At 31.1% G+C, this 26,263-nt stretch overlaps 3 protein-coding genes and 1 long non-coding RNA gene across 8 annotated transcripts; 3 read left to right on the forward strand and 1 right to left on the reverse strand.

Annotated features, from left to right (window-relative positions):
• Nucleotides 1-1,309: 1,309 nt before the first annotated feature.
• LOC146925791 (COP1-interacting protein 7-like) lies at nt 1,310-6,244 on the forward strand. Of its 4 annotated transcripts, none has more exons than XM_085758242.1 (3): nt 1,310-1,570; nt 3,794-3,865; nt 5,687-6,244. In XM_085758242.1, exons 1-3 carry the CDS (start codon nt 1,492-1,494, stop codon nt 5,926-5,928), a joined length of 393 nt encoding a protein of 130 aa, XP_085614368.1. In that variant the 5' UTR covers nt 1,310-1,491; the 3' UTR covers nt 5,929-6,244. The 4 variants fall into 4 exon arrangements, 2 of the variants coding, with proteins under 2 accessions (XP_085614368.1, XP_085614369.1); XR_015033939.1 differs by having other exon boundaries at nt 1,315-1,570; nt 5,734-6,244; XM_085758243.1 differs by having other exon boundaries at nt 1,315-1,570; nt 3,822-3,865; nt 5,734-6,244.
• A 1,228-nt stretch (nt 6,245-7,472) lies between these two features.
• Nucleotides 7,473-8,483, forward strand: LOC146925792 (uncharacterized). Its single transcript, XR_015033941.1, has 2 exons — nt 7,473-7,990; nt 8,243-8,483. It is a non-coding gene; the product is annotated as an uncharacterized LOC146925792 (long non-coding RNA).
• A 2,087-nt stretch (nt 8,484-10,570) lies between these two features.
• On the forward strand, nt 10,571-13,558 carry LOC146925793 (Snf1 kinase interactor-like protein). The gene is made up of 3 exons (XM_085758246.1): nt 10,571-10,821; nt 12,504-12,829; nt 13,122-13,558. The coding sequence occupies exons 1-3, from the start codon at nt 10,743-10,745 to the stop codon at nt 13,344-13,346; spliced, it is 630 nt and encodes a 209-aa protein (XP_085614372.1). The 5' UTR covers nt 10,571-10,742; the 3' UTR covers nt 13,347-13,558.
• A 574-nt stretch (nt 13,559-14,132) lies between these two features.
• LOC146925794 (uncharacterized) lies at nt 14,133-18,263 on the reverse strand. Of its 2 annotated transcripts, none has more exons than XM_085758245.1 (6): nt 18,052-18,263; nt 17,565-17,810; nt 17,043-17,216; nt 16,417-16,523; nt 15,822-16,144; nt 14,133-14,949 (listed from the first exon to the last, which is right to left on the reverse strand). In XM_085758245.1, exons 1-6 carry the CDS (start codon nt 18,184-18,186, stop codon nt 14,381-14,383), a joined length of 1,554 nt encoding a protein of 517 aa, XP_085614371.1. In that variant the 5' UTR covers nt 18,187-18,263; the 3' UTR covers nt 14,133-14,380. The 2 variants fall into 2 exon arrangements, with proteins under 2 accessions (XP_085614371.1, XP_085614370.1); XM_085758244.1 differs by having other exon boundaries at nt 14,133-14,973.
• Nucleotides 18,264-26,263: the final 8,000 nt, after the last annotated feature.

Raw genomic sequence — 26,263 nt, forward strand, 5'->3', positions numbered from 1 at the left:
CTTTAGCTACTCGTCTCTCACCAATTGTCGCTTTGTTTTTCTTTTTTTCATAGATCTTGATATTAGTGTAATTTCTTGTTTGATTTATTCAGATTTATGGAGGTTCTTATTGTATTAATTAGTAATCTAGCAAATCTTGCATTGCTTTTTGGTTTTATTTTTGTTTTTAATATATTGAATAATTATTGGTGAGCAAAATTTAGAACTCAAGTTAGATCCATAAAAGCTTCTTAGTTGATAGGTTTAAAGTTATGTTATAGTTTCCAGTTCAAGAAATGCGTAATGGTGAACTATCCTTGCATAAAACACAAGAGAAAGAACACGTAAACGTAAAAGAAAAGAAAAAAGAACAAAGGTAAAAGAAAATGGTATTATTGCAAGTAAAATTGAGTTACATACATCGTTCCATCAAAGACACAGTAAGATGTTTGTATGTGGTCGGATGTTAGTCCAATACCATTCCAGATCTATTTTAGGGTTTAGGGTGAACAATATGAAAGGGATTCCAATCTACTTTTGGGATTCTGAATTTCTTGATTTTTAGGCTACATATAGCTTAATATTGAGTTGAATTTGAAGTTGAAGAATTTAAGAGGTGGGGAAAAATTAAAAAAGAAGAAGCTCACGACCTCGCGTGCTTCGTCTCTTTAATCCTTTAATTTTTTAAATATGTAAATAAATGGGTGGCTTTTACAATTTTTTTAATTTAAAAAATATACAGTTGGCATCCTTGTCACTTAAATGGTGTGACACGTAAGCGCTACAAAGTCAAAATTAAAATTTTACAAAAGAGCCTAAACATAAGGGAGCACTTCTCCTTTTTTTTAAAAAAATAAGATGCCAAAATCACAACATTATAATAAAATAGAGGAAAAATGCATTTAAGTCAAAAAAAAAATTAATTATAAATAAGTCATTGTTTATATCTACAATCCACATTTTCTTTCAAAAACAAAAACTACAATCCACATTTGCTAAAGAAAAAAGTATAATCCACATGTCCCGGATCATCAGGAGCATATGCCACCCATCACGTGCTCATAAAATATTCTTTTTTTTTTCTCAATTATATAATCTCTCAAGGGTTATTTCTAAGCATTGAAATAAACATTTTAATTAAAAAACAACAAAGACCAGGAAGGAGCCAAATGGGGTCCACATAAAGATTAGAACAATAAAAAAGAGACAAAAACAAATCTCTGACATTAAAATGTCCACCCAAGTAATAATAATAATAATCTGAACCGTTTTTTTTGACAAAATATAATCTGAACCGTTGAAAATCATTATATCTTGATCGTAACGGTCCCATGATAATCACATTTATCAGCATCTTTCTTTGTAAGGTTGTTGAAAACTTTGGATATGTTGTAAACAACAAGAAAAAATAAAACCAAAAAGACTTGCAAGGAAAATTCTCTTTCTTTTTATATCTTCATTATTTCATTTCTTGCATGTTTTGGAATATTTCTAGAAAATTTTGAAGCAACTATGGTCATGGATGATGCTTTGGATGGTTTCTCTCCTGTTTCACCTCCTCAGATTTTCTGGAAATCTAGAAAGAGATCAGGTACCTTTTCTGTTCTTCAACTTTTATTACTTATCTTCATTTTTTACTATCTCTATATATATAGTGTTGTAGTGCTAATATATATATATATAGGCACACACTTAATATTAATATGTGAATCACTTTATTATTTTATCTTGTATGGTATTTATAAATCTCATATTTATAAACCCACCATATATTATTTGTAGTATTTAGGTGTTTAATTGAGCATTTTTTGGTGATTTTTTAATTGAATTTGAAAAATTTAACATGCTAAGTGAAAATTCTTATTACAAATATTTTGTATGTGAACTTGTATGATTTGAAATTGAGGTTTTACTTTTGAATTAATGTAACATTTTGTTTTGTAAGCTGGAATTTATTTGTATAATTTTCTGCAAAATTATTCAGTGTAACCAAGAGAGGAGAGAGAAGTGTACAATAGTGGTTAACAGTTGGTATAACTTCTATGTTACGCTGCTTTATTTGTTATTATGGTTGGTTCACCAAACAATACGTTAGTATAATATTTTTGGACCAAAATTTTTATCATACAAAAATGATGAAATCATAACTAATTTCTCAACTGAATAGTGAATATTAGCATGTGTAGCAGCACCTAGATTGAAAACTTGTTCAATGTTTGATACCAACACAATAGTCCGATACTATTATTTTCATGTAATGAACAATAATTGACATTAGATGCGATCATAACAGCATTAATGCATTAGATCTGCATATCAGCATTATTGCGATCATAACAGCATTTATAATATTACTCTTGGAGTCATGCATATCAATCACCAAAAAACACCAACAACCAACTATATTCATATCAATCACAAAGAACACTCATCAATCAACTACATGCATGACTCTTGAATCCTTTCTCCGCTAAGTTTTTATCTATTTAATATGATTGTTGGATTCATACATGTCGTGTGATAATGAATATTATATGCACTGGAAATATAAAATGATTGTAAATTCTAACCACTATTACATTTATGTATCAAATAACTTATTTATCTAAATAATCGAATGAATTTTGTAATATTCCATATTTTGAACAAAATTATAAATTATTGTAGTTACAACTTTAAACATAAATGTAAAGAAAGGAACGAGCGACCAATTTGACGCAACCGTAGAGATAGAGTGTGTACAAAAAAGACAATTTTGTTGCAGAGAGAGTATAACAAATTTTTGGTATCGGAGAAAGACAGAGAATCAAATTTATTGCAAACAGATAGTGTGTGTTAAAAGAAATCAGAAAAAAATTATATACTTTCTCTCCAACTGACTCCTTTTTTTTGCACATTTTAACTCTCCCATAATTTTTTTTTTAATAATTGTAAAGTAAAACCAAAAACTCAACTTCATATTAAGTATAACTATGTTATTCAACTTCCCTACAACTTCTTTAAATCAAAATTTAGGTTTCAATTATGGTTTAACTTAATTTTTTTAACAATATCACAATGTTATTTTTAGAATCTTTACTCTTCGGGATCCATTGTTATATCCTTTAAAAGAAAAATGATCCATTGTTATATATCCTTTAAAAGAAAAATGATCCATTGTTATGTGTAACAAAAATTGGTTTAGAAAAAAATTTAAATTTTTCAAATAGATAGGATGAATTCAGTATTATAATAACAAAAAGTTTGTTAAAAAAAAAAAAAAAAAAAACTTTGGTGTTGCAATTGTATAAAGTAAGCTCAGTTGGGTTAAAGTCATATTGTCAATTTTTCAGTTTGAGTATTCCACCAAACAAAATGTAAAAATTAAGAAATAATTTAAAATTTGCTAATATAAGCTGATATATAAAATTTATTTGATACTTAATCCACAAATTTAACGATGATAGGGGTAGTACGCAAATAAAACAAAATAGGAAACAATGTGTTTTAAGTGTATTTCAAATCACGACACTTATTGTATTTCCAATCTCCTATTATCTTACTAAAGTTGAATTTCTTATACTGTACTTAAATCAATAAGAAAGTGTGAACGATGGATGATTCGATAAATTTAGGAAGACCTTTACTGCAATGTTTTCTAACTTGTCCTTCGTGAACACATGTCTAATAAAAACAAAGATATGTATTGCACTTAATCACTGCCACACTTACTGTGGCGTCCTCTTCTTGCAATTACATAAAGCAAACGCATTATCCCAACGACATCCTGATAACTTCTTTTTATTAATAAATATGATATTGCCAACTCTATCAGCAACTAGAGCATTTGGTTTTGATTACAGTGCATGGGCTGGTGACAAAAACCTTGCAGTTGGTGACAATCTCGGTAAGTAAATATTAAGTAGCAACTATGAACCTTTCAATATTAAACACAAACGAATAGTTGTGTTTTATCGTAATGAGAAAAAAATGTTGGAATGATACAATTGTGAAATGAAAAATTATGAGTTGAAGTTTTATAAATTTTATTATTCGTTTAGTTTTACATTGCAACCCGGTCGCCATCTATGATAATTGCAGATGATTGGATTTAAATAGTTTGATATTGTAATCTTAAGAGATAGGATTTAAATTATCTTTAAAACCGTTATAAAATTTACTATCACTTTAGTGCATAAAAATTATAAGAATTTGATATGTTTGGATGAGGATTTGAATCTTCAATTCCTGACTTCTAAATGTTTAGTATGTATGAGCTTCGTCGTTAGACTTTATGAAAACAAATTTATCTTTTCCCAATTTTTTTAAGAAAAACAATACACTTTTCACTTTTAGTGAATCCAATAAAATCTATGACTAATATAAAAATTAATGTCCTATGAATTTACCATTTTGCCCCTATGAGGGGCAATTTGGTAAATCAATTATTGGAGTTTATTTTTTTTGAAGGTTGGCATATGAATTTCCATTTTTGCCCCTAACCAATTTTTTTAATTATTTTTTAATTTTTATATTATTAATAACTTTTAATTATTTTCCAATTTTTATATTTTTAACTATTTTTCAATTTTTTCTCCCAAATTCAGTTGCTTCTACATTGCCGTTGTGGGAGATTAAGGTATCGTTTGACCCGATTTTTTTCAAACTTCTCTACATTTTTAAGGAGAAGTTAGGCCAAACACAATATCAATTAAGTACTTACTAAAAAAGTATTTTTTTTTGAACGCATAAAATTGAATGAAATGAGCTTTGACCAGAAGTTGTTGAATGTTACTTAAAAAACTACTTCTCGACAATTTATTTCACAAGCACCTCTTTTCAACTCACACTGGGAACTTTTTCCTTATTTTTTAATATTATATTTCAATATGTTTTTTTCTTCCATTTAATTTTATTTTTTTTAACCATTCCATTTAATTTTTTAAGGAGGTTCCATTTAATTTTATCTGTTTTTCAAAGAAATTTTATTATCTTTTTATCACTAATATATTTAATTTCAATATCATTTAATCATCACAATCTCACAAATATTTTTATTCACGCTGTCATTTAATGATCCCAAATATTTTTATCTCAATTCTTCAACCTCACGAATGTATACACACATTAACGTTTAGAGTAATATTTTATGTCCGTCTGTCTCTTTTTTTTGTTACTCTAATGCATATAATTTTTTTAGTGTTGCTTGGTTGAGTGCTACCTCACCAATTTTTTTTAAATATTTTCCAATTTTTATATTTTTAAAAACTTTTAACTATTTTACAATTTTTTATTTTTAACTATTTTCCAATTTTTTTCCTCCCAAATTCAGTTGCTTCTACACTGTCGTTGTGGGCGAATAAGATACCGTTTGACCCGTTTTTTTTTCAACTTCTCTACATTTTTAAGGAGAAGTTAGGCCAAATACAATATCAATTAAGTACTAACTAAAAAATGTACTTTTTTTAATGCATAAAATTGAATGGAATGTGCTTTGGCCAAAAGTTGTTGAATGCTACTTCAAAAAACTACAAGAAAATGCTCCAATCTCATGTAAATGTTCTATTTTTTTTTTATGAATATGAAGTTTGCATTTTCACTCATATTTTAATCTTTTGGAAATTGTATTCTGGCATGTATATTTTGTATAATATTTCAATGACAACTTCACTTCGTGGTGATAATAACCAACTTCGTAATAACACTAACATGATCACAACTTCTACAGCTGCATTACCTAACAAACCATTAATATATACTGCTGTGAATTCTAAGGTGAATCAGGAAATAGAAGAAAGTAATGTTACCTCACCTAAAGTCTCAGAGATTCAAATCTCTACTCCTCCACCGAGTAACGAAGCAATGCAAGAATCAATCCACAACAGGAAGAAATGGATAAATGATGAGGAGAACTCTTCAAAAGTGGTGATAGGATTTCGTAAGCTTATTTTCTTTGGAAGAAGGAGCTGAAGAACCTTTGTGGATTGATACTTTTTCACAGAGGGGTTCATATGAACTTATTTGGCAAATTGAATTATTTGTTGTTATTGAACATACTCATTCATATGACATGGTAGTCATGTGGAAGATTGTAGATAGTTTCTAGCTTCTCACACCTTATAAGAATAATACCATGTGGATTGGAATTGCTATCATACTAAGGAAGGATACCAAGTATAATACATTTTTCATGTTTTGGAATAATAATATTTTCCTTTAGAACAAATTTCCTTCATTACTTTAAAAAGTTTATAGCAAAAAAGTTTTTCGGTTGGATCGAGGTCCACTTATGAGGTCCACTTCTGGAACCCCACCCGCATTAGTAGATATAATGATCCTTTTTAGTTTATAAATGTGCAACTTTGACTGTTTATCATTTTAGAGTTATTAATCTGCAACATTTACATATATGTTCTTAGATAAATTGTATCAATATTATTAAAAAGAGTAGAAACCTGAGCGCAAATACGAATCGGTTTTAGTAATAAACAGATTTTCTAAATTATAACTTATTCAAACATATAATAAAGAATTTCAAAAACATAGTATTCTAAATGCTCACAGGTACCCGTGGGTAAAATCCGTCACGGGCATGGAGCGGGTAGCTAAATGAGTATCCACGGGTATAATAAACGGGTTTGACTACCCATTTTTATATGGACACAGACACGAATTTGATTGTATCTATAACCACGGATACCCATACCCGATAATAAATTAAGTAAATTACTAAAATATCTTTATATATCATATCTTATTACTTAAAGTTGTTACCTTATTGAAGAAAATTTTACCGCCCACCTAAAAATCCTCAATAATAACCTATTTTTATTTTAAATTTTTTTAATTCAATCTTATTAGGTTTACCGTTTCCACTTCATTCACATCATAAAACATATAGATTATTTTCTAATTTTTATTTTTAATAACTTTTAATTATTTTCCAATTTTTATATTTTTAACATGTAGAGAGAAGGCCCGTAGACGCCGTGGTAAGAAGAGTAGATCAAATGGCGGAGAGTCAGGTTAAAAGAGGTAGAGGAAGACCTAAGAAAACTATTAGAGAAACCATTAGAAAAGATTTAGAGGTCAATGAGTTGGATCCAAATATGGTCTTTGATAGAACATTATGGCGGCATTTGATCCATGTAGCCGACCCCACTTAGTGGGATAAGGCGTTGTTGTTGTTTTTATATTTTTAACTATTTTTCAATTTTTCCTCCCAAATTCAATTGCTTCTACATTGCCGTTGTGGGAGATTAAGGTATCGTTTAACCCGACTTTTTTCAAACTTCTCTACATTTTTAAGGAGAAGTTAGGCCGAATACAATATCAATTAAGTACTTACTAAAAAAAGTACTTTTTTGAACGCATAAAATTGAATGGAATGAGCTTTGACCAGAAGCTGTTGAATGTTACTTTAAAAAACTACTTTTTGACAATTTATTTCACAAGCACCTCTTTTCAACTCACGCTGGGAACCTTTTCTTTATTTTTTAATATTATATTTCAATATGTTTACAACTATAATCTTCAAGTGGAAGTTAAGCTTCTTCAAAAAAGAGTGGAAGATTAAGCAAACAGGAAAAAAAAGTTTGAGGTCTGTTGTGGAAATTGATTGCACATATGCACTCAGCTGAAACTTATTTGCTTCTCTTTAAATCAAAATGACGTAGAACAATATTAATAGGTACAACAATATTAAATGTTTACATGTTTCCACTCAAGCAATCTATGTGCCTTTACAATTCCATTTTTGATTTCATATAGCATTTTCCAAATCAAATATCCAAAAGAGTCTTGAAAAGAAAGTATCTAAGGATGACTTTAGAAGATGTGGAAACACACAAGACATATAATTGCAAGGTTAGGACTGCTGGCAGAGGGAATGCTGAGAAAAATTTAGGTGGTGAATGGTTTGACTTCATCGTAGACCGCGACTTACAAGAGGGTGATAGGTTGATCTTTGATTTGGAGGATCCACCGACCAAAATGTTTGTCAGACACATCCGCGGCCAATAAACAACAAAATGTAGTGGTTACTTTTGAAATTGATACACGTAATCAATTACTCACCACTACAATGTTAGTTATTTCAAAAATATCTTAAAATCATGATTCATTCAAGTTGGTAGGATAACTTTATACTTAATATCATTAGGTTTTCAAAGAAACATATTTATTTGGTGTCATCATTAGGTTTTGAAAGAAACATGTTTCTTTGGTGTTAGGATTGCAAATCTACTTGCTTATACATTATTTTGTCCTCTCTTTATTGCAACAGGAATCTCTCTCTGCTTATGCTAAAAATGATTTGGATCTCGCTGGGAGCTGCACTCGTGCAAATGTGTTAACAATGTATAATTTGTATAATATTTCGATGACTATCTGTTCAAACGATAGTTTGGATATAATAATCCAACCCTTTTTTGGTAATCAAACTTAAATAGGTTCTTGACTATATCACATCATCTATATTTTGACTCCAGTACACTATATGTGCAATAACAATGGTTGCTATGTTAGTTACTATGTAATACACGTTAAATATTTTTAATTTAGACAAACTTCATTTCCATATTTGAGAAGGACAACAATGTTCCATGATTTCAACAATACTCCTTTAGAAACAAATTTTGGAAGAACACGTAATTTAACCCGTGCGAAGCACACGACCTTCGTTCTCAAATTTACGAAGAATAGCAATGTTATGTAATTTGAACATCTCTCCTTTAAAGCAATTTTTTTAAAAAGTACGTGATTCAACCCGTGCGATTCATAACTTCTGTTTTGGAATAAATTCACTTCTAACCGTTAACAAATGTGATTGCCAACAAAATTATCTGAAAAAAGCAATCCACCCCGTGCGAAGCACGGGTTGACAACTAGTTTAGAAGAAAAAAACAAAATAGAATATCAAAGATCATAATACATCTACAATTGAGGCACACTGGCCGCAATTATCCACAATATCAACCACAATTTAGAAAATGAGTGTATGTAACTTTACTAAACGGTGTTCAACTATGTTGTTGTGCACACAGTGGATAAAGTTATAGAAAGTGACTAAATCATGCATAACTGTAAATTCAATCAGTACAGATAGCAATGGTGCTACAACCATTCCCCTCAAAAAAGCAGGAACATGTTACTTCATATGTGTTGTTCCTGGACATTGCATAGGTGGATGAAGCTTTTTGTTAAGGTTAAAGCTTCTTCTGGTGCCGCTTCTACTGCCTTCTGCAACACCATCATAAGGGAGGGAAAGGTTTGCCTTCTAATGGCACCCCACTGCAACTACCACCACACCCTCCACTATGCAGGGTGCATCTTCAGTTGCTAGTCTCTCACCAATTTTTGCTTTGTTTTTCACTGTTTCATAGATCTTGATATTGGTGTGAGATATTTTTCTGATATACGGCCAGGAAAGAGGCGGTGCATCCATGGCTTCTTTTCCTTTTTCATATTATTATCTATTTATTTTATTTTATTTCTTGTTCGATCTATTCAAATTTATGGAGGTGAAATCTTGCATTGTTTTTTGTTTTTAATACATTGAATAATTATTAGTGAACAAAATCTAGGACTCAAGTTAGACCCATAAGAGGTTCTTAGTTGATAGATTTAAAGTTTATGTTTTAGTTTCCGGTTCAAGAAACACGTAATGGTGAACTATCCTTGCAAAAAAACACAAGAGAAAAACCACATAAACGCAAAAGAAAGGAAAAAAAAACAAGAACAAAAGTAAAACAAAATGGTATCGTTGCAAGTAAAATTGAGTTACATAAGCGTTCCATCAAAGAGACAGGGGTGAACAATATGAAAGGGATTCCAATCTACTTTTTGGGATTATGAATTGCTGGATTTTTAGGCTACATATAGTTGAATATTGAGTTGAATTTGAAGTTGAAGGGATGAATTTAAGAGGAGGTGGGAAAAAATTAAAGAAGGAGAAGCTCACGATCTCACATGCTTCCTCTCTCTTTAATCCTTTAATTTTTAAAATTTGTAAATACATTAGTGGCTTTTACAATTTTTTTAATTCAAAAAGTACACAGTTGTCATCCTTTTTTTTTTAGGGATACACAGTTGTCATCACTTAAATAGTGTGACACGTTATAAAATCAAAATTAAAATTTTACAAAAGAGCCTTTACAGAAGGGATCACTTCTCCTTTTTTTTTTTTAATACGATGTCAAAATCACAACATTATAACAAGATATAGGAGAAATGCATTTAAGTCAAAAAAAATTAATTATAAATAAGTCATTGTTTATAACTACAATCACCATTGTTTCAAAAAAAAAAAAAACTACAATCCACATTTTCTTTCAAAAACAAAAAACTGTTACCCGGATCATCGTCGGAGAGCATATGCCACCCATCACGTGCTCATAAAATATTCTTTTTTTTTTCTCAATTATACAAACATTTTAATTAAAAAAACAACAAAGACCAGGAAGGAGCCAAATGGGGACCACATAAAGATTAGAACAATAAAAAAGAGACAAAAACAAATCTCTGACATTAAAATGTCCACCCAAGTAATAATAATAATAATCTGAACCGTTGAAAATCATTATATCTTGATCGTAACGGTCCCATGATAATCACATTTATCAGCATCTTTGTTTGTAAGGTTGTTGAAAACTTTGGATATGTTGTAAACAACAAGAAAAAATAAAACCAAAAAGACTTGCAAGGAAAATTCTCTTTCTTTTTATATCTTCATTATTTCATTTCTTGCATGTTTTGGAATATTTCTAGAAAATTTTGAAGCAACTATGGTCATGGATGATGCTTTGGATGGTTTCTCTCCTGTTTCACCTCCTCAGATTTTCTGGAAATCTAGAAAGAGATCAGGTACCTTTTTTCTTCTTCATCTTTTATTACTTATCTTCATTTTTTACTATCTCTATATATATAGTGTTGTAGTGCTAATATATATATATATATATATATATATATATATATATATATATATATATATAATTAAAATCAATATGTGAATCACTTTATTATTTTATCTTGTATGGTATTTATAGTATTTAGGTGTTTAATTGAGCTTTTTTTGGTGATTTTTTAATTGAATTTGGAAATTTTAAGATGCTAAGTGAAAATTCTTGTTACAAATCTTTTGTATGTGAAATTTGTATGATTTGAAATTGAGGTTTTAAAATTTTGAATGTAACATTTTGTTTTGTAAGCTGGAATTTATTTGTATAATTTCTGCAAAATTATTCAGTGTAACCAAGAGAAGAGAGAGAAGCGTACAATAGTGGTTAACAGTTGGTATAACTTCTATGTTACGCTGCTTTATTTGTTATTATGGTTGGTTCACCAAACAATACGTTAGTATAATATTTTTGGACCAAAATTTTTATCATAAAAAAAATGATGAAATCATAACTAATTTCTCAACTGAATAGTGAATATTAGCATATGTAGCAGCACCTAGATTGAAAACATGTTCAATGTTTGATACCAACACAATAGTCCAATACTATTATTTTCATGTAATGAACAATAATTGATATTAGATGCGACCATAACAGCATTAATGCATTAGATCTCATCAGAACTCCGGAGTTAATCGTGCTTAAATTACCTCCTAGAAAGTTTTTGTGTTGCACCGCTTTATGTGTTGCACCTCTTTATGAAAGTAACCAACAAAACAATACTTTATATTCATCAAAAAAATAAAAAATTATAGCCTTAATAAAATTGTTATTTTTGTGATCATGGAAATTGATGATGTATTGAATTTCTTGATGTACAAGGGGGAATAAAAACCCATGTGGCTGTTTGGATAGTGTAGACATTGTCTTGTTATGTGTTGAGTTATGGGACAGCTAACCCTGGCCTCCACCTTCAACCAACCCTCTTTAGTGTAGCCTCCATGTTGGTTTCCTTGCATATGTGACTTCTTAATGTTGATATCACTCTTCCTTTATTGTTCATCTACCATATATGAATGTTTCAATTTTCATTTCATGTTTTTACTTTTAACTACAAAATTGCCATTATAATTCAATTTTACATCTTCTTTTTCAAGGAAACTTAAATGGGAGATGAATCACTAAAGGAAACAATATAGTTATAGATTTGATCTCATAAGTGCTGTTCAATTTAGATTTATATGCATAAATGTCAAATTTATGCTCTTAGATTTTATTTTCCTTCTTATTTTCTGCGGTGATAAATGCTTTATTAGCTGTGTTAATTTACTATCTCTAAATAAGAAGGAAGAAAACCTGGTATAGAGCTCTATGTAGCACAAACAATTCAGATTGAAGGTGTGTTTGCTATCCAACATCGGCACGACACGATACATTGGTTACACTTAAATTATTACGGTGTCCATGTGTCAGTGTCGTGTTTGTGTCTGTGTTGATGCTTCATAGATAGATCCCTGGCCATGGTAGGGTTCAAAAAAGAGTTGAATACATTGTTGATCTGTTTGTGTAGTATTATCTTGCATTTGCATTACAAAATTTGTTATATCTAAATGAATTGCAAAAAGAATGGTAACGTGTTCACCACAGCTAGCGGGAGGAATTTAGAGGTATCATCAGAAGATACAGCTAAAACACCACCCGGCAACCCGGAAGATACTCCTCCTAATGTGGAAATGCAGGACTCTGCCGAAGTTTCTGAGCTTTCGGAGCGTCGAAAGGCCTTGTTTGAACCATTAGAACCTATAAAGAACAGCAACGGCCGACGACTCTCTGCCGAGTCTTTGCTTCCTCCACCTGATTTTGAGTCTGCAAACTATCCAAAGGGATGGCTGATTGGAAAGAAACGAAAGCTTGTCAATGTTGATGTGGTCGAAAGCATGCGAAGGATTGCTGTCCAAGAAATGAACAGAAAGGTTACATTCCAAGTTTCCTTTTTAACAACCTTAAATTCAAAGCTAAGAATGAGTTATATATTGAATTGAATAGTACCAATTGCAGACTCTAACAGTCTTTTTCAACATGTTTCTCTGATTGTTGAAATGCAAGTGAATTCCACCAGTTTATTTTTTATCCACTTGACTTTAGTAAGACTCCTGAATTTCAACCAATATACGAGAAAAAGTGTTGAAAAGAGGTTTGTAAATTGTATTGCTAGCATTTTCCGCATGGAACCGAGGCTAATGCATTTGACGACTTTTGTTGCAGGATAGAGAAATAGATGGACTAAACGAACAGCTGGAGGAGGATTCGCGGTGTCTAGAGCACTTGCAAGTGCAGCTTGTGGACGAAAGAAGCAAACGCTCTCGACTCGAGAGAGAAAATGAAATGCTTCAAGATCAAGTAAACATGCTTATGAACATGTTACAAGAAACTGAGCAAATGGCAGATGAAGGCCAAGAAGTGGGAGATGAAGGCCAAGATGAACCTTGAAGATGAATTATAATTTAGTTCCAGTGTGTGCATGCTTGTGCTTATTAAATTCTTTTATAGATTTAAGATTTTGTTCATCGTGTGTTATTCGAGTGCATATAGTAGTAGTATCAATATGGGGGCAGTCAAACAGTACATACTTACTTTTCTCAAAAACAGAGGACAGTGTTATCTTTTCTTTAATTAGAAATTAAATTACTTCATTTCATTAATATAACTAGTACGAAGTATTTACCACCAATATACGACTGTTCTCTGTCGGAGAATCTAAAAGACAGGCATTTGTTATTGAACTTGGACCAAAATTTTCATATTTCTTAAGCGGAATTATTTTCGACAAATTTTTCCCAGGCCCAGTAAAGATTTAAAGTTGTTATTTCGTTCTCGGCCTAGTTCAACTGACCAGGCTTGGTCACGCAAGCCTATGACCCAAGTGGGGTATTAAAATAACGGGAATGAATTATCGGCACTATAGTTTGAGTCATGGAAAATGATCATGGCTTGATAAGCTTTGAAACATTGACCACCGTCTGTCCTGCACTTAGAGTACATTCTGAGAATTGGTTCTGACAAAATCGATCTCTAATCTTAGGGTGTATTGACCTGAAGAGAGGAATCTGTGCTACGGTCATTCAAGATAACCACCACTCTCGCATAACAGAGCAGAGAAAAAACCTTACTAGGCTTGGTGGCCTCAAAAGAGGCGGACTCATAACTAGCATTTAACACGTCTCAAATAAGATTACTTTCCGTCAAGGAACTTGCGGCAAACAAAAAACATCGATATTTAAAAAGCATAAGCTGCTGTCTATTTTATTGAAGAAAAAAACTGTTGTATATCCCAAACACACGAACATATTTTTGTTGTCTTGTTTATAACTGGAAATGGAAAATATCACGGTTGGAATTCTTCATCAATCAGAATCTCTGAATCCCATTGAGCTTAAGTAACCAACTGCACATAAAATATGCACACTGTGCGAAAGACTACAATAAAGAGGTTTTTTGTGATGCTAAGCTTTATCAGATATCTACTATCTAACATGACTATCAGAATCCTCGGACATAGGAAACAGAAAATGTGGCAGAGAAGCAATCCTTGGAAGATTCAGAAGCAAATCTCCAGCTGATTCTTTCCTAGACAGACCATTTCCTTGCTGCTGGCTACCAGAAGCATCATCATCATCTTGTTGAATTCCCAAATCAAACATTTTACTCTTGCGTTCAGCACTATTGCCCTCATCAACTTTTCTATCTTCAGCAGCATCGAAAAAATTGTTACCATTTTGAACCTGTTTTTCTTCAGGTGGAGAAGGGTCTTTCTGAAGAAGGCAGTATAAGGAGTTCACCCTTGTCATGACATTCTGTTCATCATCAGAGACAGGTGGAAACTGAGAGTCATTGAACAGATATTGTGTGAATTCCTCCAACACAGCTCTGTCATTAGTGAAGCTGGAATTTTCAGGTCCCATCTGTTCCGAAATGCAGTGTCCGATGTGGTTAACCAAATCATCCATCGACATCGAAGGGTGAAGACCAGGCAACTTAATCTGACTCAAATTGCTGAGAAACTTATCAGATTCAGGTCCTCTGCTCCTGAAACCTTTGATTGCATGGGGGTTAATCACTGCAGATGATAATAAAATATGGAATTATATCATTTTCGGGTGATAATAAAATCACAAGGCATGTAGAATAAGTCTGAATAAAATGATCCATATTTTAGACACATGTAATGTACGCTGTTCTGAATGTTTTTCCATTATATAATGCTAATGATTAAAGACAGTAGCAGGTCAAAATCAAAAACCTCAGAACAGAGGAATAATATTATAAAATGGAAACATGTGTTTAACATGTCACATTAAACTATGCTACAACAGACATGCCATAACAAAAACATAATCAACACTAGTGCAGCTGGCAACAATCTCCCGTAGATATCCACAATAAATTAAAAAATTTATCTTCAATAGAAATTCAATTCTAATTGAATGCATTAAGATCTATTGAGGGGTAATAAAACTTCCCTCCCTCACCCGGATTGCAGATTAATCAGAAACCTCTACAACCGTTGAACCTGTGCATGCAAATCTCAACCATTGGATGTAGATTGTACCTAGACTAAATGGTCGAGATTTGGCTGCACCAGCTATATGGCTGCCGAGGATCCGGCATTGAGGGTTGATCTAAACATATGTTTGATTTCCAAACAACCAAACAATACTGCCAATTTAATCATTTGATACTCTGGATCATACACAGTACAGTTTCACCGACCATTCAGGAAAATTTAAAAGATTTGTAAATTGATTCCATGATAAATTTGAAATTAAAAAAAAAAAAAAAAAAAAAGTTTTGAACTTTACTTTTACATGCTGCTATCTCAAGAAATACAAAAAAGGCTATAAACAGGTGCACTTACCATCAGACCAAATTAAAACAATGTATAAAAAAAATATCCATAGGAATTACCTGAGCTAGGTGAGGTAATTTCTTGGAAATTGTTTTCAACAGCTTTACCCATAAGATTTTGTTCACTTCTGGAGGAAGATGATTGAACTCCAGACCCTGATTCCACATCATGCAGTCCAAAAATCCCAGCTTTCCCTTCACTTCTTCTATCCAAACCATCACTCAATTCAATGTGGTCATGGATTGCAGTTCCAGTCTCAAAGTATGGAGAATCCAACACAAATTCCGGTTGTTGGCTCAGAAAGTTGAGACGGGGATCACACTGTATGAGCTTCTCAAAATGCCTCCCTAACAGACCTTGAGGGCATTGCACAAAGTGGCGCCTATAACAACAAAATACAGAATCACATCATTAAGACATCAGGACAAAACCACTTCATTACCAAATGAATTGAAAACAACTAAAATAAAACAAATCTGTGCACTCTTGGATTGGCAGTGTGTTAGCTGAATCACAATAAGTTACTGTGCTGATTTTGATGAAAACTACAACACTGTAGAGTTTGAACAAAAAACACAGTGCCGTTCTGATTTTACCGCCATTCCAATCATGCACTTGAGATGACAGATAATTTCGACAAATATTTATTTATACCTATGTATGCTGGCTTGTCCACCAGTAAAGTCTGTTGTTGATTGCCACAAGGTATGCTTCCTTGGTTGTGGATTGATCTCCCTGAAAAACAGGGGCCTCCTTGCCAGCTACAACAAATACACACCAACTTAGCATATGTTGTCAATCACAGATCACGAAAAATAGTGTTTCGTTCAAATTCAATTCTGCTATAACGCCGCTACATAAGCTATTTGACAACATTTATACTAAATAGCATATTGCAAAATATGGTAATTTCTTCAATTTTCACTACTCTGTAGCGCCATTATAGCATATATCTAACACTTTTACTATGAGTCCATGACACATAACTGATCCAAAATCTATTAAGCAATAAAACGAAACTACGAGTCCATGACACATAACTGATCCAAAATCTATTAAGCAATAAAACGAAACTACGAGTCCATGACACATAACTGATCCAAAATCTATTCAGCAATAAAACGAAACTATGAGTCCATGACACATAACTGATCCAAAATCTAGTAAGCAATAAAATGAAAAATTTGATTTACTACGAGTCCATGACACATAAATGATTAAAAATCTAGTAAGCAATAAGACGAAAAACATGTTTTGAAAAAAATAAGAAAGATGCTTACAATAACTTCCAATGTTCCTGGAGCATCCTCAGGGTAGTTTGCCTTGAGAGCCATGATATCAGACCATGGAATTTCAATCTTATTCTTGAGACAGCCATCAAGAACTTCCCATACAAGCTTATGCTTCGCAAAGTAACATTTCGCCACCAAATCTCCTTCATATCTAGACTTATACTGCAAAACCATAAATAACAATCACATCATCAATATTCATCACCATCATAAGTTTTGAGATGGTGTTTTAGAGAACTTACGAAAACAGCTTATGATATTTTTCGTAAACTGTTTTTAGCTTATATTCATAAGTTCTCCAAAATAACTTATGAAGACAACTTATAGCTTATAAGAAAACAATTTAGCTTTATTTTATCTTTTGCTATAGAAATAGCTTACGCATAAATGCTTATCATGATAAGCACTTATAAGCTGCAAATAAGTTATTTATCAAAACAGGGCCTTCATTATTTCTACAAACAAAAATAAATCAAATAAAATAAAATAAAATAAAAACTATGATCTTACCTCCCAAGTACCAATCTTCAAAACAGTAGCAGGAAAATTTGAAGCCTTGAGCTTGCTATCAGCAGCAGCAGCAGCAGAAGCTGAAGCAGAACCCTTCTGATCTTTCTTCTTGGAATCATAAGTTTGTGAAAGCTTCATCTGAATCAAATCCAACAGTGAAGGACTCTTCTTCAGACGCAAACCAAGTGGACTTGGTTCATCCAAAGGATTGTATGAAATCGGACCAGAATCATCACCTGAATCACACTGTTCCAAACAAACAAAAAAACACAATTTTAATTTAAAACAGAGAAAAATTAGAACAAATAATAAACCATAATAAACTGAAAATTAAACCACCCAATATGAAATTAACAAAAAAATTGAAAATTTAGCATGATAATAAAAATTAAACAGAATAAACTAAATTAAAATAAACAGAACAACCCAGAATGAAATTAATGATGGGTTTTGGATAAAGATAAAAGATTTGAAAGAAAAAGAGAACCTTAGGAGAATCAGAGTTGAAATCGAATTTGGGACGCTTGTTAGAATGAAGTTGATGATCATCATCTTGTTGAGATTCCAATTTGACTTTTTTGAAGTGATTATTATCAGAATCAGATCTCATGAGTTGAACCATAGTTGATAATTGTGAAGAAGAGTTCAGAATTTTCAGAGAGAGAGAGAGAGTTTTGAAGAAGAAGAGAGAGAAAGAATGAAGCCAAATTGTTTTTCTCCTGCTTTTCTACGATGTCCAGCTGTCACGTGAAACGGCGCCGTATTTAAGTGGATAAGTCAAGTGTTGAAAGGAAATGACGAATATGACCTTTACTCAGAACGGGAAAGTAGAGAATGGATAAAACGGAATAAGGAAAAAATGGTAAAGTTTGGTCAAATTATTTTTCTTTTTCAGTCAAATATTTTCGCCACTCGGATAAAAAAAACAAAAGGAAATGCTAACATTAAGAGTGCGTTTGATTTGCTAAAAAATGAAGGACAGGACAGAACAACTCTAGTTGTCAAGTGTTTGATTTGTAAAACAGTTTCAGGTACAGGACAAACTGGAGGCAAGGGACAGGACAAAAACTCATATTTTTGTCCCTCACCAAACCACAGCACAACTTTTTGTCCCACGTACAAGTTGTATAAAATACCAAAATAGCATTTTGTCCCCCAAAAATCGTATAAAAAATAAAATTACTCATTGCCGTAAAAAATTTGTCCTGTGCTGTTCTGCCTTGTGTTGTGCTGTTCTGTCTTGTACTGTTATGTCCAGTACTTACTGTTTTGCAAACCAAACACTACATTTTTATGAAAATGTATGTATTTAATATTTTTTTGACTAAATTTATTTAATATATTAAGAATTGAAATATTTGATTTTTAAAAAATAATTTTTAATTTAATATATTTAAAGAGTGTCTCAGAGATACTCGTTAACAAGACTCGTAAATTCTTTCAGAAAAAAGACAAGACTTGTAATAAAAAAAATTATTTGTAGACGAAATGATAAACACTAATAAAACTCACACACATTATAAAGTTTTTGGTTCAAATCCAAATGAAAGCATTCAACCTAACAATTTTGATATTGTCAATTAAGCTAAGTTATATGAACAGCCCGTGACGATATAAAAGGATACCTTCTATGTTACTAATTATAAGCAAATTTAACTTTTTAGATTCATTTAATTAATGATGTATGTGATCCATAATATGAATCACATATATCATTAATTAAATGAATCTAAAAAGTCAAATTTATTTATAATTGAGAACGAAAGGAGTAGATGTGATAATTGTATCATACTTTGATAAAATAAATATATATATATATATATATATATATATATATATATATATACATGATAAAGTAATTATGAAACTTATTTTGCATCTTGTCAGATAAAGTGAAAATTATTTTACATGATTATGTTATAACTTTTTATCATGAGTAAGTATTTTTTTTTTTTTTAATGTCAAAGATAGTGGGTTAATTGTTACTTCCTCCGTCTCATATTACTTGATCTATTTAGAATATTTGCACTATTCATGTAACATGTTTTGACTCTATTTTTCTACTAATATATAAAAACAAAATATAGCATATAAGATGTTGTTAGATTCGTCTCGATTAATATTTTCAAAATATCAAATTTTCGTAATTTTTTCTACCTTAAAGAAATTTAAGTTTAGAATTGTGCATTGGCATACGTGACAGAGTCAACTAGGTCAAGTAATATGGGACGGAGGGAGCAGTATGATAATATTTTTCTCTTATCAGACCTTGTATTTTCAACCTTTGACTCTTTAATTTATTTAATCTCTTCACTTGAATTAGTTGAATTACCCAACCCTACATAAGAATTTTGTTACAATCTGACATGATAGAAATGTACATAAATTATTGATTTATCCTTTTAAAATATATTTTTAAGAGGATTATAAAATGTAATTTAGAATATAAAAGTTCACATCTCAGTTCCAATACAATAGAAGAATAGATATATTTTTAAAGATATATAATACAATAGAAGAATAGATATATTTTTAAAGAAATCCCTTATAAAAATCAAATAAATAATAGTTTTGTTTTTTCATCTTAATTAAATCTTTAGATTCGAAAATATTTTTTAATTTAAGTTTAGAACAATTTGTCAAAAAAATGTTTAGAACAAACTTTATGACTAAGGACTAAATTAATTTTATTTTAGTAAAAAAAGGACTAGATAATATTAATCAGATATTGTTTCCTAAAAAAGTAAATATTGTTGAATTTTAATTCAATTAAAAATTATAATATTTATATTTACATATTTTTAAAAGAAAAGACTTAAAAAGATTATTTACTAAAAAAAAACATCAAAAGATTAAATGAATAGTTTTTTTCTTGTTTGATCTTATCTAAATCTTACATTCAATAATATTTTTAAATTTAAATTTGGAAAAAACTTTATTACTAAGGGCTAAAAACATTTTGACCAAATACTATTGACTAAATTTTTCAAATATTTATCACCAAAAAAAATTATAAAAACAGAATTTATAAAAGCGAATTTCAGCAAAATAGGTAGTTATTTTTAAAGTTTTTTTTCAATATATCTTATAAAAAGAAGTTTGTTCTTGATGGTAAATTTATGGATTAAAATCAGTGATAAAACTGTAAACGGAATACTTTAAGGGTGTGTTTGGTTGAGAGAAGAAAGCGTGAAGAGAGAAATAGGTGAGAGAGAGTATGGGAAGAGAGAAATAGATGAGAAATAGGATGGATTTGATGTATTGTTTGGTATAAAAGAGAGATGAGAGAAATTGATGAGAAAGAAGTGTTGATTGTTTATAAAAGTACTAAAATACCCTTGATTTTATTTAGGTCCTAATAATATTTTTGAAAAATTAAAAAGTACAAAAATTATGTCAATGTGCTGATTGCAGCACTCCCACCGCCACTGTTGAGGCATCCACACCATTTCAATCCCTCATTATTCATTCCCTTGTCCACCGTTAAGGCATCCAACACAATAATATTTTTTAATTATATTTTATTTAATTGAAAAATCAAACCAAGCCTACCTCTCCTTCTTCAACTCAACCACGAGAATAATTTATAGACATGAGTGTGTGGTTCCTTCAAAAAGGAGTGTGTTGTTGGTCTTCTTCCTTTTTAAGGTGTAATGGTGGCCAAACAATTCCCTGTAGCATTGAAAGCTTGAGAATTATAATGTTATTATTTTGGTGAAGAAAGCAAGGGTATAAAAGGAAATAAATTAAAAAGTAGAGCTTCTCTCCTCTTTCTTCTCAGTTTTGCGAAGAAGAGAAAAAGCATGGGGCCCACGTCAAATAAGCCTCTCTCCCCTATTTCTTTGGTCTCCCAAACAGGAGAAGTGTGATACTTCTCTCCTCTTTCTCTCTTTCATACTTCTCTCCCCTTTATTTCTGTCCAACCAAACACAGCGTTAGTCTATCTAAAAGTTTCTTCGACTTTAAATCTCTTACGCTGTGTTTGGTTGGACAGAAATAAAGGGGAGAGAAGTATGAAAGAGAGAAAGAGGAGAGAAGTATCACACTTCTCCTGTTTGGGAGACCAAAGAAATAGGGGAGAGAGGCTTATTTGATGTGGGCCCCATGCTTTTTCTCTTCTTCGCAAAACTGAGAAGAAAGAGGAGAGAAGCTCTACTTTTTAATTTATTTCCTTTTATACCCTTGCTTTCTTCACCAAAATAATAACATTATAATTCTCAAGCTTTCAATGCTACATGGAATTGTTTGGCCACCATTACACCTTAAAAAGGAAGAAGACCAACAACACACTCCTTTTTGAAGGAACCACACACTCATGTCTATAAATTATTCTCGTGGTTGAGTTGAAGAAGGAGAGGTAGGCTTGGTTTGATTTTTCAATTAAATAAAATATAATTAAAAAATATTATTGTGTTGGATGCCTTAACGGTGGACAAGGGAATGAATAATGAGGGATTGAAATGGTGTGGATGCCTCAACAGTGGCGGTGGGAGTGCTGCAATCAGCACATTGACATAATTTTTGTACTTTTTAATTTTTCAAAAATATTATTAGGACCTAAATAAAATCAAGGGTATTTTAGTACTTTTATAAACAATCAACACTTCTTTCTCATCAATTTCTCTCATCTCTCTTTTATACCAAACAATACATCAAATCCATCCTATTTCTCATCTATTTCTCTCTTCCCATACTCTCTCTCACCTATTTCTCTCTTCACGCTTTCTTCTCTCAACCAAACACACCCTAAATGAAAAGTTAGAATATAAAAAACATGTCTATAGAGAAAAATATTCAACCAAAATTATTGGTTGAATTTGGAGTTTCTTTCATATCATGATGGGCAGAGCTAAAATTTATAGGTTCCTGCTTAAGTAATATTAAAAGAAAAAATATGAGTTTTTTATATATAAAACTGATATAAATTCATGACAGACTTACTGAACAACCTTAATTTATCTATACCAGTAAAAAGACGGGCATTCATGTATCCGTCTTTCCATTTTTTTATTCCTCTAACGCGTGAATATTATCAACGATATTTTCTCAAAATTTGCGTATAAATTACAAATAATATTTTATATATTATTTTGATATAGATTAAAATTATAAGTATAGATATTTGTGACTTTCAAATGTAACAAACTCAACAAATCATATTTATATTTTCATATCGACAACAATAATATCACAAATATAATAAAAATTCTTTTGTTTTTTAATAAAACCAACAATATAACATTATTATAAGAAAATGTGTTTAAGGGTATAGTTGAAATAATAAAAAAGTTAACTCAAAAGAGCCAAAACATGTTATTTTCTTTATATATAGTATAAATATAAGTTTATGTACTATAAGCTACAATTTATAAGCTGGCGGTTTGACTTTGACAACCAAATTTGAAAAGACATTTCAAATGGTTTAAAGTATGATTTTTTTTTTTAAATGTAAAATGTAATTCTAACCCAAACACAAGACTTAAAACGGATAGATTTGATACAAATTTACAAATATATTGTCGTTGGAACAACATAAGAAATATAGTGTTAAATAAGCTCGCCACCAGCTATCGGATAAGAACGACCATAATATAACTAACAATGGGGATATCTAAGGAATAGGTTCACTTGTCAATAGCAAAGAAGTTGTTTTCCACCTCTATAAATGTGGCCTTCACTCAAATAGTGAAGGCTAAGTCCTAGACAAATAGAAAACTATGTAGCTTCGATTCTCTAAAATGTTTTGGGATATACGGGACCAGAAAAATCCTTGTTGAGCTCGTACTCAAATCGCCCCTTTTCAATCGTCCTATCTAGTATACCACAACCAAGGTTTCTTTCAATCTAAGCCTCTCCCACCACCAAGGAAGGGAGAGTTCATACTCTCGTTGCTCATCTCAACTCTAAAGTACAGTAATTTTAGAAGACATCTCGATAAAAATCTTTATAATATGCCTGAAAAGAAATAAGATCGGAGACAACCCAAGATACCTAAAGGTCTAAAATAAGTTTTACAGTGATGTCGTTATAGAATAAAAAATAAAAGTTTTCTTGAGGACAAATACTAGGTTTGAACTTCGGTTAAGGATGATACAATACCCTCTTCTTTGACGGGAAGCACTTGGGTGACATAATGTCACCGTGACATTAAATTTAGGCCACACAACACACATTGCCACATAACATCTGGGCCACACAACACATACAACACATCTGAACCACACAACACAACACCTTTGTGTGGCCCAGATTTAATGTCACGGTGACATTATGTCACCCAAGTATTTTCCCTTCTTTGACCAATGGAATTGAGCAACTATTTATGACAAATTGGTCATATTATATATTTGTTTAAATTTTTCGCAAACTTATTTTTTTGACATAAAGTTTTGCGGTTAAAAGTCCTAGCTTCATGCTTCAAAAAAAAAAAAAAAAAGGCCCTAGCTTCAGACACTAGACCCTTAGGCAGAGACGGATATATGTAGTTGGATGTGTAGGCATGTGCCTGCACAAAATTTTTAGAAAATTTTCTTTTTAGGAGTATAATGCATCAATAGTTGACATTTTGATCACATGGCCCACACTTCTCGCAAATCATTTCTCTTTTGATCCACACATATCATCGTATATCTCAAATTCTTTCTTGATAATATGAATATTATCAAGAATCGGATGTAAAATCGAATGAGAGATGGTCAGTTAAATGATTGTTTAGTTATTTATATAGATAAAATATTTTTATTGGTATTGAAAATGAGAAAATCGTAGAAGACAATTATTAATGTTACAAGTTTTTATATATAGTGCCCCCACTATTCAAAAATCTTGGATCCGTCGTTGCCCTTAGGTTGAACCAATTACACCAAAACATAATTAGAGAGTTCTAAAAAAATGTAGTATTCCACCAAGCCCCCAGTTGAGTGTGTTATATTCATTTTGTAATCAATCAAATTGTTTTTCTTTCTATAAATATTCTTAAATTAAACATGCATAAATATAGGGCACAAAATCGAATTCATATGGAAAAGTTCTACTGAACCTCTAAACCAAACATGCATAAATATTTTGTTGTCAACTTAACTTTAAAATTTATTTTGAAGCTAGAATTACTTTAGCTTTATGGAACTCAAACTTGTACGGAAATCAATTTATGATGGTAATTGAACCTTGTCTTGCCCGAGAATCTAGTGAGAAAATAGTAGATCACGCACAATAAAAGTGATGTTAATTCAACATGTTATTTCTATCACCAGACTCTTAAACAATTTTCAAATTATTTTTATCTTCAAGGAGAAAATATGGTCAAATTAACTTTATTTAGGTTGCGAATATATATATATATATATATATATATATATATATATATATATATATATATATATATATATATATATATATATATAGGAGGCTGTTAACTTGCACCCACCTAAAAACACTAAGGTGCAAGTTAACAAGCTGCACCTACTTGTACTTTACTAAAACACTCTTTTGTCTCTATTAAACTTTATTTTAATTAAAAGGACATTTTTGTAAATAGCATAAATAATATTTGTTTATAATAGAAAAACATGGGTGTTTTGATAAATAACTAGTAGGTGCAGCTTGTTAACTTGCACCTTAGTGTTTTTAGGTGGGTGCAAGTTAACAGCCCCCATATATATATATATATATATATATAGAAACGGTCAATATCGATATTGTTCATAATAGTACTTAGCTTTATTTTAGAAGTGGAGATCAAACTTCCAATTCCCTTATCATTCCACTTTTTAACTCATGCACATTAGCCATTGAATACTCCCTCCGTCCCGGTATATCTGAGCCAGTTTGATTTTTCACACAGATTAAAAAAAATGTATAAATAAAGGGGAAAGTGGAATATATTGAATTGGGAATGATGAAAGTAGTACTCCCTCCGTTTCAAAATAAGTGTCGCTTTAGCCAAAAAAATTGTTTCAAAATGAATGTCACTTTCAGTTTCCAATGCAATAATAACTTTTTCTTTTCAATTGTACTCTCCAATTAATACTCTGCACACTACTTCCAAAGTATTACTTTTAAAACTAACCAATAGTTAATAAGGATAATTTGGTAAAATAACCATTTTCTTTCTTTTAATCATTGCATTTCTTAATATGTGTGTAAACACCTAAAACGACACTCATTTTGAAACGGAGGGAGTATTAATTAGAGTTATATTGTATTGGGAATGATGAAAGTTGTATTGAAAATTGAAATGACTCAGTTATTTTGGGACACTTTTTTTTAGTAAATGGGTCAGATATTCCGGAACGGAGGGAGGACAACAAACCATGCTACCCACCAACTTATCAAGTCGATGTCCGATCCAGTTTTTAAAAGAATCGATTTCTTTTAAGAGAAATGATACTTTGACAACCACTTTTTGACAACTTTTAGACAACTTTCTCTCACATACTCACATGATGTTGTTATCCTCTCTCTACCTTTTTCTCTCTCCATTGTTTTTAACCAATAAGAAGTGAGAAAAACAAGGTTGTCAACAAAATTGTCATCAAATGGATGTCAAAATATCATTACTCTTCTTTTAAAACTTTAAATCCAATTTTAATTTGATGAAGTTAACTTAAAAAAAAATGATACTAGAACATCAAGTTGACCTACACCTACCACTTTACCAAGCCACTTGGAGTAAGTATCCTTGCATGTACATATTTGTC

The sequence above is a fragment of the Medicago sativa genome, chromosome 4 (genome assembly GCF_051527215.1).
Source record: "Medicago sativa cultivar Bolivia chromosome 4, Bolivia_mono, whole genome shotgun sequence".
In the NCBI taxonomy this organism is placed as follows: domain Eukaryota; kingdom Viridiplantae; phylum Streptophyta; class Magnoliopsida; order Fabales; family Fabaceae; genus Medicago; species Medicago sativa.